The 16,393-nt window shown below is 40.4% G+C and overlaps 1 protein-coding gene across 1 annotated transcript in view; it reads right to left on the bottom strand.

The window, feature by feature from the left end:
* Positions 1-16,393, bottom strand: part of LOC108624066 (rap guanine nucleotide exchange factor) — a 108,962-nt gene that overhangs the window by 74,707 nt on the left and 17,862 nt on the right. The window contains exons 2-3 of the mRNA XM_026812691.1: positions 5,247-5,578; positions 237-364 (exon numbers count right to left, since the gene is read on the bottom strand). Coding sequence (XP_026668492.1) covers positions 237-364; positions 5,247-5,315 — 197 coding nt within the window. The 5' untranslated portion in view covers positions 5,316-5,578. The remainder of the gene's footprint in view (positions 1-236; positions 365-5,246; positions 5,579-16,393) is intronic.

The raw sequence follows: 16,393 nt of genomic DNA, 5'->3' as shown, positions 1-16,393 counted from the left end.
TAACGAATGAAGCACCGGCGGCACCTGTCAGCCGGTTCAGTGCGGAACCTCGTCTTACCACGCGGGACAAAATAGGAACGCGTCGGTAAAACAGTAAACCGTGGATAAAGCAATTCCTGTTTTACAGTTTTCTTGAATTGAGAAAATTATTTGATAATTTTCTTTTTACTTTTTGTTACATTTTGTAGCCAATTTGTTCGATTGGATATATATTATATAATAAAAGATTTACTTACTAGTAAAGCACGTGATTTGCATGGTGTCTTTCGTACCGTACGATCTTGCAAAGTCCACGAAGGACCGAATCCCTGCACGGGCGCAACGCTTCCAGCCCCAGCAGGCCATAATAAATAATCTGTAAATCCTGAAACAAACGAAATAAATCCAAATTAAAACCAAACGCAGACGAAACTTCTCGAAAAGGTAGACAGACATTAAATTTTAATGGCTCCGCATGTGAATTGCTTCCAGAGAGAATATTTGCGTTATCTGATAATTCAGGTAACGTGGCGTTGGACATAGAATTTCGCTGCTAATGACCTAGAAGTTGATACGGCATTAAATTCCTCCCCCTTGGCTCCACGAATTCGATTAATTCCCGAATTCGAATTCGCTCGTGAAAATCGCTAAATGGTTCAATAATGAGATATTAATGAATCAAAATTTCGCTGCAAACTGTCCAGATATAACGCGCAAATGGTAGTTCAAAATAAATTCCCTCGGACAACAAATTCCTAATGAAAAAATCATCACATAAAATATATGTACGAGCCCTTTAGCACGTTTTAGTAAATTAACGTTTTCAGTAAATAAATTCTTCGGATCGATTAAAAATCATGGAATTCTTTTTCAATGAAATGCTAATTCGAATTGATTGAAATTCGTAACAAAATTCTGAGATAAACACATGAATAAACATTTGAGCAACAACAGCGACGGGCTTTGAAAAAATGTTTGCAAAGCGTGTTTGCCAAATGGCTGGGCAAGCATTCTGGCGGGAGTGAAGTGGTACCATTCGAATTGAATACCCGGTATCTATCGATGCGACGACAGTACTGAGAGTTTGTAGGAGAAGCCCGGCAATTTACAAAGCTCGAACGAGGCGGGCGCGAGCCAAACGCAATTGGCTCTAATGCGACCCTACTGAGGCCCGTTATCGTGCACCGTGATCTCGGCACTATATCGTTATCCAAATTGATCGGCACGCTTATTAACCGCGCTGACACGGCCGGCCGAATTCAATAAAACGGTTCCGTTTTTCAGACCGCCGTTCATTCAATCCCTCCACGCGTACGTAGGATTAAATAGGCAAAAAAAGGAAATATATATAATCCATTGTATAAATAATTAATTAAGATGATTAGAAAAATGTATGAAGTAACGAACGGATGTTTTATACTAATTAATTAATTAAAATATAGTATAGATAATATATTTGCATAGAATAATGCAATTTATGCAACAACGGTGTGGGCAATATAGACGAGCAGTGAATTATGCAGTTTGGTATTGAAAACGAATTTAGGGCAATTACTATCGGGAAGCAATACAGCAGAGTGGCCCATCCTATAAAATATCAATTTTACTAAAATGGGAGCAACGCACCGTTCAACCGTTTGGAAAGCAAACTAATCACGAATTCACTGGCTAGCTAGTTCACTGTAGACAGGCAAAAAACAGCCGTTGCCATTGGGAGGAGTGGAGATTTTCAACGGCAGTTCCATTCAACCGGGTGTAATTAAAGTCGCTGGAAGGGTTAATGCAGGCGAACGTTCACCGTTCATAAGCTTAAGCCACAATTGTGAAGACACAATCGAGTGAGGACATAAATGAATTCAAATGATGTTAGTATTGTTCACTGAATTTATTATACTTATGAATTGCAAGTAGAATTTTATTGAAAGTATTCCTAATTTATTATATGATTGTAAATTATATTTCAAAGATTAGATCCTAATCCTATCCTAATTTATTATATGATTGTAAATTATATTTCAAAGATTAGATCATAGAATTTATTAAATGATTCCTTTAGTCATTCATTTAATATAGACTGTCTATTGATTTTTAAATATTTGTTACGATGAAAAAAAGAAATCGTTTGTTCCAACACGTGGGTCGAGAAAGGTGGCAGGATTCAATTTCCATGGTTGATTTGCCAATAGACGAACAGCCGTGGGCCGGTCGATCGACTTTCCATCGAAAGGAGCGAGAAACTTTCATCGAGTTTTGTAGACGAGCGACGAAAGTGATTTAATAACGAGCCTGCACGTCGCAGCCCGATAATTGAACTGCATGACGCGCGACGTGCATCTTAACACGTGCTGAACTTCCGCGTTAACTATGGTGTTACATGATTAAATCTTTATTGAACATTTTTATAGAAAATTGCAATGGAATAAAAATGAATAAAAAATCTGAATAAATTGCGAAGAAGAATTAATTCAGTTTTAAATTATTTCGTTGTCTTAATATCAATCTTTAATGTGTCTACGAGAATAACTGATTTAACAGAACTACTATGAGAACCCAATCAGCAACGAGACATGCATACAAACTGCTTCGTGAAATGAATTCTTATCAGAGAACGGTAACACTGATTTATGTAATCCCGAAAAAGCATAAAACCGGCCTTCCTAATGTTACTAAACGGACCACTGGCCATGCTGCCAGAAGCGATAAGAGACCAGGGGCTTTCTTCGTTATCGTTCTAACGCTGCACGCGTTTTTTGCTACGATCTGAGCTAAGATAAATGCGTTTACCCGAGGAAAATCCTAAACCCAACTACCCGTTGACCGTATAAAATAAAGGACAATGCTAGAAAATCGTAGATACTTTTTCTAGCTAAAATAGGAGGGTCTCTCTTATCTCGTTTGGTACAAGTTTACTCATTTGAATTTAAAACAAACCTACTCCCCTTTAAGACTTCCGTTCCCTACGTAAAATTTCGAATCACGTTTGCCTTTTGTAAAAACCAACAAGGTATATAAATTTTCTAAAGAAAAATCAATTATAAAAGAACTACTGCTTTCTGTATTAATAAAATGTATTTTTAAACCATCTACTTCAAGCACCGATGAAATATTCATAAAAATTGTATAAAGAGGAATTCGCCTGATTTTTACAAAGCAGAACGTCGAGGCAATGAATGTATCTAAAAATGTCTTGTAAAAAAAGTTCTGTTCAAAACCCTGACAGAATGCCAATAACAGAGCGATAAAAGTCTGTAAAATTGTACTTCTTGTATGGCGTCTGACCCGTGTTCCCGCTCTCGACCGTTGCCTCGACCCTTTTTTATTTCTCTTTTCGGGACGAAAAGTGGAGCGAACACCGGACGACCTTCGCGTACGGATCGTATGCGCTGCGAGTTGCAAGATTTTAAAGGGGGATACCGGCCCGGCGTGGTGGATAACCGCGTAAATATCAATTATTCCGACCCTCCGGGAGCATCGTAACGGTGAAATGAAAATCCTCTCCATTATTGAGCAAGCCGTTTCGCTACATGAAGATGGATTAGGGTTACTCCACCCGCCGTTCGTTTCTACAGTTCCAAACTTTATTTGAAGCACGCGCGTACATTCTTCAAATTGACTTATTTAAGACGAGGGCAGAAAAGCTGATGCATAACATTTTTCGAACAGAAACACCGAAAGAGAAGACAGACGAAAAACTAAAATCAATTACTGAAACTGCGTTTCGAAGAGAATGACGATCGACTGACGAGAACCGAGGATGACAAAATTTTAACAGTTTCGTTAGCGCGAAACGCGTTTCCATGAGAACGGAAATTCAAAGAGTAACTTGCTCGACGAATAAAGGGAGAGTCGGACGCGAAAAAAAAAGGGAGAGAAGCTGTCAATTATATTTGCCGATCGAGGACGTCGCAGCTACAGTATTATTTGTTTAAAACCGTGGTGGTCGGATCGATATTGTCAATGCCTGAGACTTCCATTGCGACGTCACCTCAATTTCATTTGACTGAATGCAATTTTTCTTATTCAAAGCTGCCTCGCAATCATTATTTCTATTAAATAAATGAGAGGTCGCACTATATAAAATTATTAATCGATTAAATTATATGAAAATGAATGCAAACGTTGAAGTCACTAGATATAATAGAATAGTACGAAGTAACTTATTACTTCGTGGAGTTCAATTTGCCGTCGTTTCATCGGAGCTCGGACTAACTACCAATCGTACGAACGTTCCTAATTCGAGCAGTTGATTGCGACCGGGTAGAATACTAGTTCGCTTTGTTCCACTGAGTCCCTCGATCTATCAACGCTTCCGAACGATTTTTTGCAATAAAATGGTTGGTCGCATGCGTTGCCATCGCCACAAAGTTGGCGACGGACCAATACGAGTTTACCTCGCGGATAAATTCGAAATTTTTCTCCTATCATTTCTTGTATAACAAAAAGATCAGATATTTAATTCATACTTTCGCGTCGTCGTTCGACTAGATGATACTTCGATTGCAAGATTCAAGAAATCTTGCAAGTTTTAACGATTATAGTTTTAGAATCGTTAAAGACTGCCTGTGACAATCGGAATCCTGCGTCATGAAACTTTCTCGACGAACTGTTATAACAAAATCGCTCTCTTTCAATTCCACACTTTTCACAGATCCACCTCCACTTGGATAGTGAAATTTAAAAAAGTCTGCTCTGTCGTTCGAGAAAGTTTTCTCACGAAAATCGAAGGGTCGCCTCTGGAGAGAGACAGTTTAGAGTTTTTCTATTCGAAATCTCTTTGGGGACTCTTTGGGTACGAGCACGTTTCGTTCGCCTCATAAGCGAGTGAAAGTCGCAACTATGTAATCGGAGACAATTTACTTTCATGCCTCAGACATCTGTTGAAAGTTCAACTCGATTAACGATCGTGATTCGGTCACTAAATTCGTATGCACAAACAAGTTTACGCGCTAGTTGAATACATTTCTGAAATATCAACGTCACACTTCTGTACATATGTAGAGAAGCAAAATGATTTCGATGTTTCATTCAATAAAAAAATCTCATACAAAGCGAGCCAATAAAATTTCATTTCAAAATATTTATCACTCCGCTGTCAATTTTTTATTAAACATTTATTGATCAAACGAAACACACAAATGAGATTCGAACGCGAGATGGGATGCACGCAGAGTTCGTATCGTGCACGATAGAACGAGGCGAATAAATCAGATGTCTGTCGCATTGTACTTTTTGATTAAAATGTAAAGGACAGAATTCGATCAACTCACTTGGAGCGTGCGCCGTTCCGGATCGCGGCAAAGGGCCCTGACAAAGTGAGGATCCAAATAGTCCGTCATAGTAGCCTACCGATAGACTACTCAGTGATCCTTAGCCCTGTGTCCCTCTGAACTTCGCCCTGGACATCGCCATCAAAAGTCGCCTAAACTCCCCAGACTCCTCAAAAGTCCTTTGGGATAATCTTCAGAAACTGCCTCGCTCTCATTTTCACTCTTCCTTCCACAGTCCTTTTTGTCCTGATCAAAGCTTTAATATATCTCAGCAAAGATCATCTCGTATTTTGTTTTATCCCGAGAGCCATTTTTCTTCAACGATTCAAAACCTGCAACAGAAAAACGAAACATGGTTATCACAACGAATTATCATTGATATTTTCAAAGATATTAGTATTATATTCATTGTTTATCAGTATCATCAAACTGGCTGGTTTCACTGTCAGCGTGAAACAATAAATAGCCGGATAACGTGCAATTAGTGAAATTTATGCAAATAAAAACGCACGGTCGCATTGTTGGCATTTGAAAGCTCATTAATCAACCCTCCCTACCACGAATCTATCCGCTCGTTAAAGGTGAATCCCCGATTTCAAAAGTTTCCTTCTACTTTCTCTCCTCCATAAAGATCAATTAAACTCTCGTCTTCCTATCTACCTTCACTTTAATTCCGTCTCCCGATGCAACTGATTTATTATTTCGTCGTATTCTCTGTTTGCCCGGAAGCTATTCAATAATTATGCGGTTTAATTAATTTCCAGATGCCGTGATCGATTCGTTCACCGATTAATAAAATACCGAAACGAGAATATTAAAAAACTGTCATTTCGTTCGTCGATCTCAATCATTCACAGATAATGGAAACGTGGAACAAGCGTTCGTAACGAGCGGTGACTGTCAATAAAAAATGCTACATTGAACAAAAGAGAATTAACGAACGTGGGACAATATCGTCCTTCCTATTGTTCAATGCGTTCATATTTCCATTGAAAGCATTGTTAGTGCCGCTCGTGCGTTAGAAATATTTCATTAAAAAAAAAGATCCAATCGAATGGAATTTACATTCAGAGCGAAGTGTTTGACTTTGGAGCACAGCTACTTAAGCATCGTTGGCGTGACAAGTATATCAGAACTCGTTGACGAGCGTCAGTCAAGCGAGTACGATGAAATGTTAGTTAGAAGAAAGGCGAGTACCGTTACAAATTATGAATGAATCGCGAAAGGAGGCGCGGGATGAATTATAAGCGCGACGGAAGCCCCGGCTCGTTAAGGAGCGTTGCACCTGCGGATAGACGATAAGGTCGTGCCGGATAATACTTCTGTCCGCGATCGGATCAGGCCGATTCGAAATCGAACAGCGAAGGGGACCAGAAAACCTGCGACGGCGGGGGGAGGAGGAATCGATTTCTCGGTTCATTCTCCGACCTTGGCGTACGTAACGTCACGCGAGCCACATACCTAAGTACAACCTTCCCGAGCCGAGGCCGTACCAATGAACGCCGGTCACTGTGTACGTACGTTCGACTGCATAACTCTTTCTGATATTCTAATCAGTAATTGAAAGCAATTTCTATTCCCTCGAAATACAATTTTACATTATGATTCGTTACACGACCGAATGATTTACTACAAGTAAATATTTGTCAGGTTTTTTCGATAGACTAGCAGCTGGGAGAGTATGAACGGAGTAATACTTGTATTACACCAGTGGTACCAGCACAACTGGCCAAGCATGAAACGGACCGAGCGATCCGTGAGCGCATTCGATTCGCATGAAACGAGACCGGGTTATACACCCTCGTTCACGAGTTTATGAAACTCCATAATCGATCGAATATTATTGTAACGAATTAAATCTGAGACTCTCAAATGGAATCGAACATCGCCCACCGAGCCTCGATTCTTCCTACAGCTTAAACGATTTTGTCAGGCTTTGTACAAAAATTATTGGAAAACTTCTGAACAGGATTGTACAGATGTCATCTGATAAGGGACGCGATCTCTGCGAATCATGTTGATAAACTGCCAAACGCGTGGCAGGGATACGGGATGAACGGTGCGCAGGTTTTTTTCACGCTGTCATGTCAATATTTTATTTCATGCACAGGGGCCAGTGATTCAAAGCAACGTGCAACGAACCGTGAAATTAATCAAATGCATTTCGCAATAATTCAATCACTATTAATTAAACGTATCAATTACGTATCAATAATCCGTGCATACGAATAATGGATATGATTACGTTAATCAAATCATGAACTATGATAAAAAATTTTCAATTATACAACTCGATACCCATAAAACGTTACTTAGAAATTATTAAACTAAATGAAAACCGATGGTCACAACGGAAATCAATTTTTTTTTTCAATTTCTACTGATTCAACAGGTACACAATTCGGCAGCGAATCCCGCGTGTACAACGAAGGCCTACGGGGATCTGGCCTTTCTATCGTCGCAGAAACCGGAGAGACCCGGTGATAAGCCGGAACAAACCACCGTGACAATGGTTTGTCGGTGAGACAGTTTTAATCTTCGATGCTGCCTGAACTTTTGTTGCGAACCTGAAGTCGTAATTACTCTCACTGATTGAAAATGGCTTCAATTTTTAATGACGTAATTAATAAGCATTTAAATTTCAATGGCTTTCGATACGATGTCTGCTTTATTATTTATATGATCTTCCCAAATATTTTATATAATGCTTGCAGCAATTGAAACAACAATAATTGCATTTGATATGACTTTTTTACGATTACTGTAAATGATTTCGCTAAATAGAAACGAGTATGGCAATTACTTTTAACTTTTCATGGCCCGAAAAGTTTGGATCGGAAATGAGTTGAGACGATGTTGAATCAACAGTGACGAGGATCGGAAGATTTTCCAATTTCGCATCGGGTCAACGCGTCTCGTCTCACCGCTACCGTTTCTATTCATCGTAGCTGCAGCCCAGACAGAAAATTAAATCGCGTAATCGATAAAAATGAGAGAGGAAACATCGCGCACGGGAGAGGAGAATGCACGCGGCTGCGTCCGACCTTGCGGATCGTTTCTGTTTGGACTCCTATTAGTCGTTTTATGCCTCTTCCTCTTCTTCTTCTTCATATTCCCCGCACTCCGGCCCTTTCGGGAAAGAAACTTGCTGAGCCTGCGGCGGCGGCGGCAGCGGTTCGCGTCTCGTCCGTGTACATGCACCGAGAGCCAAAAACGAATACGAAGCAAAGTTCAAGTTCAATATTCTTCGTGATACCAAATGAATCGTCATATTTCTAATTACTGCTTCCTTGTTCCCCCACTGGATGAGAATTGTATAAAAATTGTATTTCTTCGATAAATAAATCCACCATTTTCAAAAACTATTTCAATTTTATTCATTTCACGTTCCCATCTAAGAGAATTCACTCATGAATTTCCCTCATAAATAGTAATAATGCAATTGCGATTTTCTACTGACAGCAGGCTCGGTGTAAAAGGAACGATTTTTTATACAGTAACACGAAGCGTGAAGTAAATTTCACTGTAGGTGCTATCACGCTCAACGTAATAACAGGATTTCATGTTCAGAGAGTGATGCAAAGATTGCTTAATTAATTACTCCCATTTAGGTGATCACAAAAGGAGATCTCCCTCCCTATCTCTCTCTCTCATGTTTTTTCCTCTTTGTGCTTTGCGCGAATCTATCCTCTTTGTTGCAACTCATCTGCCAACCTCGTTTTGCACGAGTGCGGTACACCTGCCGAAGTGATTAATTTGCCCATTCGGGGAACGTCAGCGGTGTCCATCTCGCGAAATAGTAGATGGTAATTATGCGAGATTCGCTGATGCATTCGATATCAGAGCCAGGCTAGCCGCGAACAGAGTTTCGGTAACTGGCCTATATACGTGGGATATTTTTATCGGTGACTGGTTTAACTCGTTAAACTGGGACCAACGCGAAGCTGGGGAATAGTGAGGAATTACCCGGTCGTCACGTTTCCCGACGTACCGTTTGTTTGTTCTATCGTCTATACAGTAATCCGTCATAAATCACGCTTCATAAAGTCGTTCTGACTCGTTTGCTCCCTAAACTTCGTTACGAGTTAATAGACAAACGAAAATCTGTTAAAAAAAATTTATGAACAGGATTTACTAATAAAAATAGAACGAAGGAATTTGTATGATCATTCTTGAATACTGAATGCATCGTCGTAATCAGAAAATTATAACGTAGCATCTGCCAATTAATATTCCAGTTTCTTTACGAAACTTAAACAATAGCTGTTTCATTAAACTCGATTATGGAGTGCTCTCGAAAGACGTATCGATAACATTTGACATCGTTTAATAATTAACTTTTTGGAGCGATTCTCCATGAGATGCGATGTTACGCTCCATTTACTTGAATACTACGTTTCATCATTCTGTGAATCATTTAGTTACAAAGATAAATTGCAATTACATTACGTATACAATTTCCACAGATTACGTGGACGGTTTAGCGTTCTTACGCAAAGCAGATAACAGAAATATGCCAAAGGAATTAAATTACCTTATGCATCAATTTTTTCAACCAACTTAAAAAAATAGTGAGGATTTTTATTCAATATGTTCAGAGATACGATTACGACGGAGACTGTCGATTAATTATTCAATAAAATCATTGCATCAGAAGACTCTTAGAAATAATAACAAGCTGTTGGTTGTTAATAATAGTGATTTAAAAACGGGAAGGCAGAAGCCAATTTGATCGCGTCGGATCCCCTGATTCAGGTTAATACACAGAGCAACGCCTGCCCTACCGTTAGCTTTCTTCATAGGGTTTCATAATGATTGACAGTGCGAAGCGGGACATTGATTCGTGTTTGTCAGCACTTTGTCGCCGCTTCTATGCACCGTAGGGAGGCCGATCGAGGCCGAACGATCTAGATCGACTCCAGAGATGCTGTCAACGATTATCGCACCGTTCGTTCGTTGCCACGAAGAACCGTTCCTCTGCATACACTCTTGTTCATAAGTCTTGGCGCAATCTGTTTCATGACTGTTCAGAAATTGAGAAAAAATGTGATAGAATAATCATAGATTGATTGAGAAAATTCTAATAATTATTATTTTAAGCAATTATTTTATAATAAAAATTCAAGAGACGTATCTGTTATTTTTCACTATTTCTCATAGTTCTTTCAATTAGGTTTGTAAATAGTTTGGAGACTTATGAAATGCAGTGTACACGTCTGTGTTCCTCGTTTCGAGCATGCAGTGCGTGTCGTGCCGGGTTTTACAACCCCTTTTTCTACCCCCTGATATCCCGTGTAACGCGATGGAAACGCGAAATGCCTATTACGATTACGCGCGATCCCCTTTTTATTCTTTGAACCAATTTACTCTGTGAAAATATCGCGGCTCGCGATAGGAGATTATAGATAATGAGGGTAAAAAAGGGGATGATCGAGGGCCATTTTAAAAACGAATTTCATCAAAATTTCCCAACGCTCTAACCCGACTTCGAGGCAAACCGTTTGTAACACACTGAACTGAACTCGATTCCTTTTTTTTCTTCAAACCTTTTTTACGCAAATCGTTCCAGATTTTACGTGACTTTGAAAACAGAAGAACCGCGACGAATCTTGGTAGAACGCATCGTCTCGGTCCGACATACATAACGTAGGCGGCCTCGCAACGTCGTCCTTTTTTTTTTTTCCTAACGCGATTACGAAAGAATCCCGTTACGCGAATCATCCTACATTTTCTAGGACACCCGCTCTCGCGGCGTTAAATTCGCCTCCAACGATGGACAAAAGCCATTTGAATCAACTTTGGGCTCGCATATCAAACCCAGTTGTTCTAGATCAGTTCGATAAAAAAATATGCCGATATTTTCATACGTTACGCGTGGTGTGTTGATTTTATACGTCGCTTGACAAAGTTCAACTTAAAAAAACAGAACATTTATTATTCTATACAATACGAATTAATTGGCAGCCTTCTTTCCATGGTCTCATTCATTTATAACTACGCATTTATTTGCATTTCATATTTCGTAAAAATATACAGCGGAATCGACGAATTCTAGAATTTTAATAGAAACTTCGTTTCAATTGACTTCATAAAAAAAACCAGTTCATCCCTGATTGCTAAACGTTTTCTGATAGAGGTCCGGCCTCTGAGGATCCTTGGCCTACTAGCGCGCATCTGCATCGCTGTCAACGTAATAAGCCCCGACGCTACCGTTACCATTTAGCACCGGCAACGTACCCCACGCGATTAGAAACGACCTACGCCGCCGTAACATAAGCGTACATCCTCATTAACTGGGCGGCGCGTCCCTCCATCTGCCTGTTTTTGCTATAACATTTTATTAATTCGACTTTGTCACAACCGTCCACCGTAACTAATACACTGCCGAGCGATGCTCGCAGCTACGCGACGAGAGAGCAAAAATTTATTAATGAAATATTAACGAAGAAACTCAGTTTCGAACACATTTAATCGAAACGAGATTTTGTACGTCGCTTGACAAAGTTCAACTTAAAAAAAAACAGAACATTTATTATTCTATACAATACGAATTAATTGACAGCCTTCTTTCCATGGACTCATTCATTTATAACTACGCATTTATTTGCATTTCATATTTCGTAAAAATATACAGCGGAATCGACGAATTCTAGAATTTTAATAGAAACTTCGTTTCAATTGACTTCATAAAAAAAACCAGTTCATCCCTGATTGCTAAACGTTTTCTGATAGAGGTCCGGCCTCTGAGGATCCTTGGCCTACTAGCGCGCATCTGCATCGCTGTCAACGTAATAAGCCCCGACGCTACCGTTACCATTTAGCACCGGCAACGTACCCCACGCGATTAGAAACGACCTACGCCGCCGTAACATAAGCGTACATCCTCATTAACTGGGCGGCGCGTCCCTCCATCTGCCTGTTTTTGCTATAACATTTTATTAATTCGACTTTGTCACAACCGTCCACCGTAACTAATACACTGCCGAGCGATGCTCGCAGCTACGCGACGAGAGAGCAAAAATTTATTAATGAAATATTAACGAAGAAACTCAGTTTCGAACACATTTAATCGAAACGGGAATCGTAAGCCTGTTTAATTAGATTTCCACCGAATTAATAATATAAGTCTCTCTTTATTCCCGTTGTAAACCGCGTGTGAACTAGCGAGGAAAAGCGGGCTGGTTTCGTGGTCGGAAAACGCGTAAACGGCATAGTCAGTTGGGAAAACTCTAATCACGAGGGAAGATAGTTGCCATACTTCTCTCCATGTGAATCCCGTGCAATTCTACGGGTTGTAATACCGGCTAGAAACTCCGCGACAATAGACAATACAGAGTACAACGTGAAACTTCATTTGGCTGGGTTGCCTCCCGCGGTCGATACAGTTACGTGCAATTTTCTCCCTTTTTTATTACACCAAATCACGGACTGACTATCGCAGAAATGCTGTCGAGCACGAATAAAATGCAAGGAATTTGTTAGAAGAATTCTTTTAAATGTCGCAAACAATATTTTATACATTTTTGAGCGATGAATCGTGAGACAGAAACTCGTCATCTTTTCCTATAGAAAAAATTGAACCCCGTTTCGGCACAGAAAGTTTCCAAGGTCTCGAGACAAACGCGTGACACGGATAGTGTCTTTCAATATTTACGAGCGAGCTTAAAAAAAGAAGCAGCTGGCATTTTTAATAGCGCACGAGTGTACGAAAACAAGCCGGGAGGTATACGCGAGATTTTTTGACTGGCGAATTCAGAAGATGGAAAAGCGTAGGAGCCACCGCGCCTCGAGAGCCGAGAGCAAAGGGTTGAATAAGGGTGGCGCGACCCTCTGATCTCCCGTCCGCGCTCTTTTCTCCTCTCCTCATCAAGCTACCGCGCGCCGAGTCATCCAGCAGCCGCGAGGGCACCTGCGACGGGTACTTCGTTCGCGTGGAGAACGCCACTTGGCGTACACTCGAGAAACCGTCGCCAGGCACCCGCGTTCTCACCCCGTGCAATAATTATCCATACGATCTTCATTAACTAACATTGTTAATCAGATCGTATCGATCATTTCCCCGAATCCAGTTCAGTAGTTCTGACATTCATCGTTTCAAGCAATTTTCACTCGTCGAATTAACTTCCTTCGTTTACCCAATCTAAAAACAAGAGAGCAATTTCAGCTAATCTAAACGAACTTCCGCTCGCTTTACGAGACGGGCCGAGAATCGTGCGGGTTTTCCGAGCAGCTAGGCAATACCTTTCGCCCCGCGGTAGATTCATATCCCGGGGTACGTTATAAATAACGGTCGGGAGAAGAAGATCGCGTTTGCTCGTGGATCACGCGAAGATGATCAAAAGGATACGCGGAAAATTCGACCCGTGGCCATCGAACCAGTCGCACTTCTTATCGGTGCTCGTCCCGGCAATGGAAAACAAGTTGGAAACAGGTCTCGGATTGGAAAATCATCTACTTTCTCGGTACCTACGCCTAACAGCGACGCGTGGGATAATTCTCATCGCGTTATTATCGTTCACGCGTATACAGTGAGAGTCAAAAGTAAGTAAAACGCGGAATTTGTTTAACGAATCGCGTATAGGATAATCCGTTTCTTCAACGGAAACTGTTTTTCTACGTGGAAGATCTTCGCTCTATGATTTATGATTGGAAAGATGATGAATAGGAAAGATGGTGGTTCGTTAGGATCTTATTTGATACAGAGATGAAGCGTTTGATAAACCAAGTAAAAACAACGTGTTTCGTATTTATCTTTATCAAATAGCTATCAACCGAATACTCCGTACAGGCAACAAGTTCGAGTTCTGTGTATATTGTATTTACTGTTTCGACATAATTCAACTAGCGCACGCGGGTGTACATCGTTCACACGAATATTACAACGGCTCGAAACCGTTGTAACGCGTTCGCTCCACTTTATTCGAGACGCGAAACCACTAATTTCGCCCCTGTTGCAGTTGGAGTATTTGCGTAACGACGCAACTGGGCTCCACGATTGTCTACCAAATTTCACAGCCGCGGCTTTTGTTAAATGAAATTCTGACGGCGTTAGAAACAACACGTGTAACCCAATTTGCCGCGCGACTGCGTTAATAAACTGTTCCTTGAAAAAAAGAGCATTACAGTGCTTTTATGCATGTGAAAATAAAAGTATATAAAAAATTACGATAATGTATCATAGAAATATATGACTGTGTATTAAAGAAATTGATCCCTTCCCGAAATTCCACTCGTCTGCGCGAGCAAACATCCGAACAATGCGTGAGCTACCTAAACGATGGGAAAACAGGCGAGCATGTTGTGTGTACATAAAAATAGGACACCCTTTGTGTTCAGACGTACACTCACGCACCAGTCGGCACCAAGTGCCGAGGTAAAAAGTCGCTTCCGTTTGACCATCTGCCGATTTCAGGAGGGAAAACGTTCCCCTCCTGCAGGAGGTCGTCGCTCATTCACGTCCTTGGAATTTCGCGCAATCCCCCCAGACAATAATAATTAATGCAGTCTCTTTAGAATTAAATTCCAAAGAAATTACTTTTTTTAAATTACAAATTTAGCGACTTCTACTTTATGTNAGACTCTCGAAAAATATGATTGAAAGATTTACCCTGGCTAATGTAAAAAGACTTGAAAGACATTTTAAATCGCAATTCTCGGGGACATTTTATCGCATCATCAAAGGGTTAAAAATGTGAGGATTCCTGGCTCGCTCACGGTTAATGAAACTAGTCCGACGAGGTATATAATATAACTGGTTCGCCGATCCTCCATGATGTTCCACGCCGGTGCTCGAAAATTTTCAAGTCGTTTCACGACCGCGATCGCGTGTAATTCGATGACTTATACAGGAAATTCGCCATTGGGCTAGGCTGTACTTTGAATAAATTACGCTCGGATCATCCCGTACGAGTCATCGCCGTCCCGCGGTTTTACAATCGCGACAAGTGAACAAACGCCGTGAATCTTAAAAGGGGGAAAACCGACGTCACACCGCGAGCCTTTCGATTCGATGGTATTGAAAATATATTACGCTTTATGATGGCCCGTTGAAAATGCAATGATCGCTTTTATTAGACGCGTCGCTGTAACTATTCGATGATTATTTTACTGAAGCCGTGCAACGAAGACACCGTCGTTACGTTTTATGGAAGCAGGGTATCAACCCGAAGATAAATTTAGAAAGGCGACGCTTATTTCTTGTTGCGGCTGTATAAGCAGTTGGGACGTTTGCCTGAATTCGTAGCACCATTTCTAACGTTCACGTAATTCCTATTCAGATCCTCAATTTTTATACAAACTCTGTCGATCATTCGGGGAAGTTAAACTCTGTGATCAATTCTTGATGTGCAATTTAAAACAACGAACAACGGTGGTATATTAAATTATTGTCTTACGAGCCGTTGAATTCTCAACTTCACAAGCTAATTTCGTTTATGTATATCAGTGAAATCTGAGTTAAATTTATAACTTCGCTGTATACAGAGCGTGTTGAACGTTTCACTAAAGTAGATTAACGTGATCGAATACATACGACCAGGAAATTCGCAGTCCTAAGTACACAGTCAGCTCGATGACAAGAAGGATGAGCCCGAGTGGAACGACGACACATAATCAGGCATAGTACGTGCCCCTGCAATCGATATTACCAGCCGGATAATCGACGTGCATGACCAAAGCTTCGCGGCTAAGTTTCACTGAGGACATACGAGTGGACCTATTGACCAATCCAGCTTTCTGTGACCTGTCTAATGAAACCTAACGCCCCATTACAATTTCCATGTCACTCACAACGATATCAATGGATTATGGGAATAGAATCGATTCCATTGCTCGCTACAGTAGAAATTACGCTAATCTACTGTGAAAATGACTAAATTCTGATTAATAAATGAATGGAAACAAATTTTGTCAGAAACATTTAATTTTGTCACAAGCAGTTCGCGGAATTTCGAAAAATGCTTCTAACAAAATTTGTAGCTATTGACGTCCTCTACAAGAAAGATTCCATGTATTTTTCTTCTAACTTCAGTATTTAACGAGTTATATATCATTAATTAGCATTTTATTGATGTTGACAAAATCCGACCATTCCACCGTCGAAACGGCGAACTTTTGGAAAAAAATTTCGTTTTTCCTCAATAACTCCT

Source organism: Ceratina calcarata, unplaced genomic scaffold (assembly GCF_001652005.2).
Source record: "Ceratina calcarata isolate Rehan_Ccalc_2016 unplaced genomic scaffold, ASM165200v1 scaffold115.2, whole genome shotgun sequence".
Classification (NCBI taxonomy): domain Eukaryota; kingdom Metazoa; phylum Arthropoda; class Insecta; order Hymenoptera; family Apidae; genus Ceratina; species Ceratina calcarata.
The sequence above is the reverse complement of the archived record's forward strand: the minus strand, read 5'-3'. Positions and strand labels throughout refer to the sequence as shown.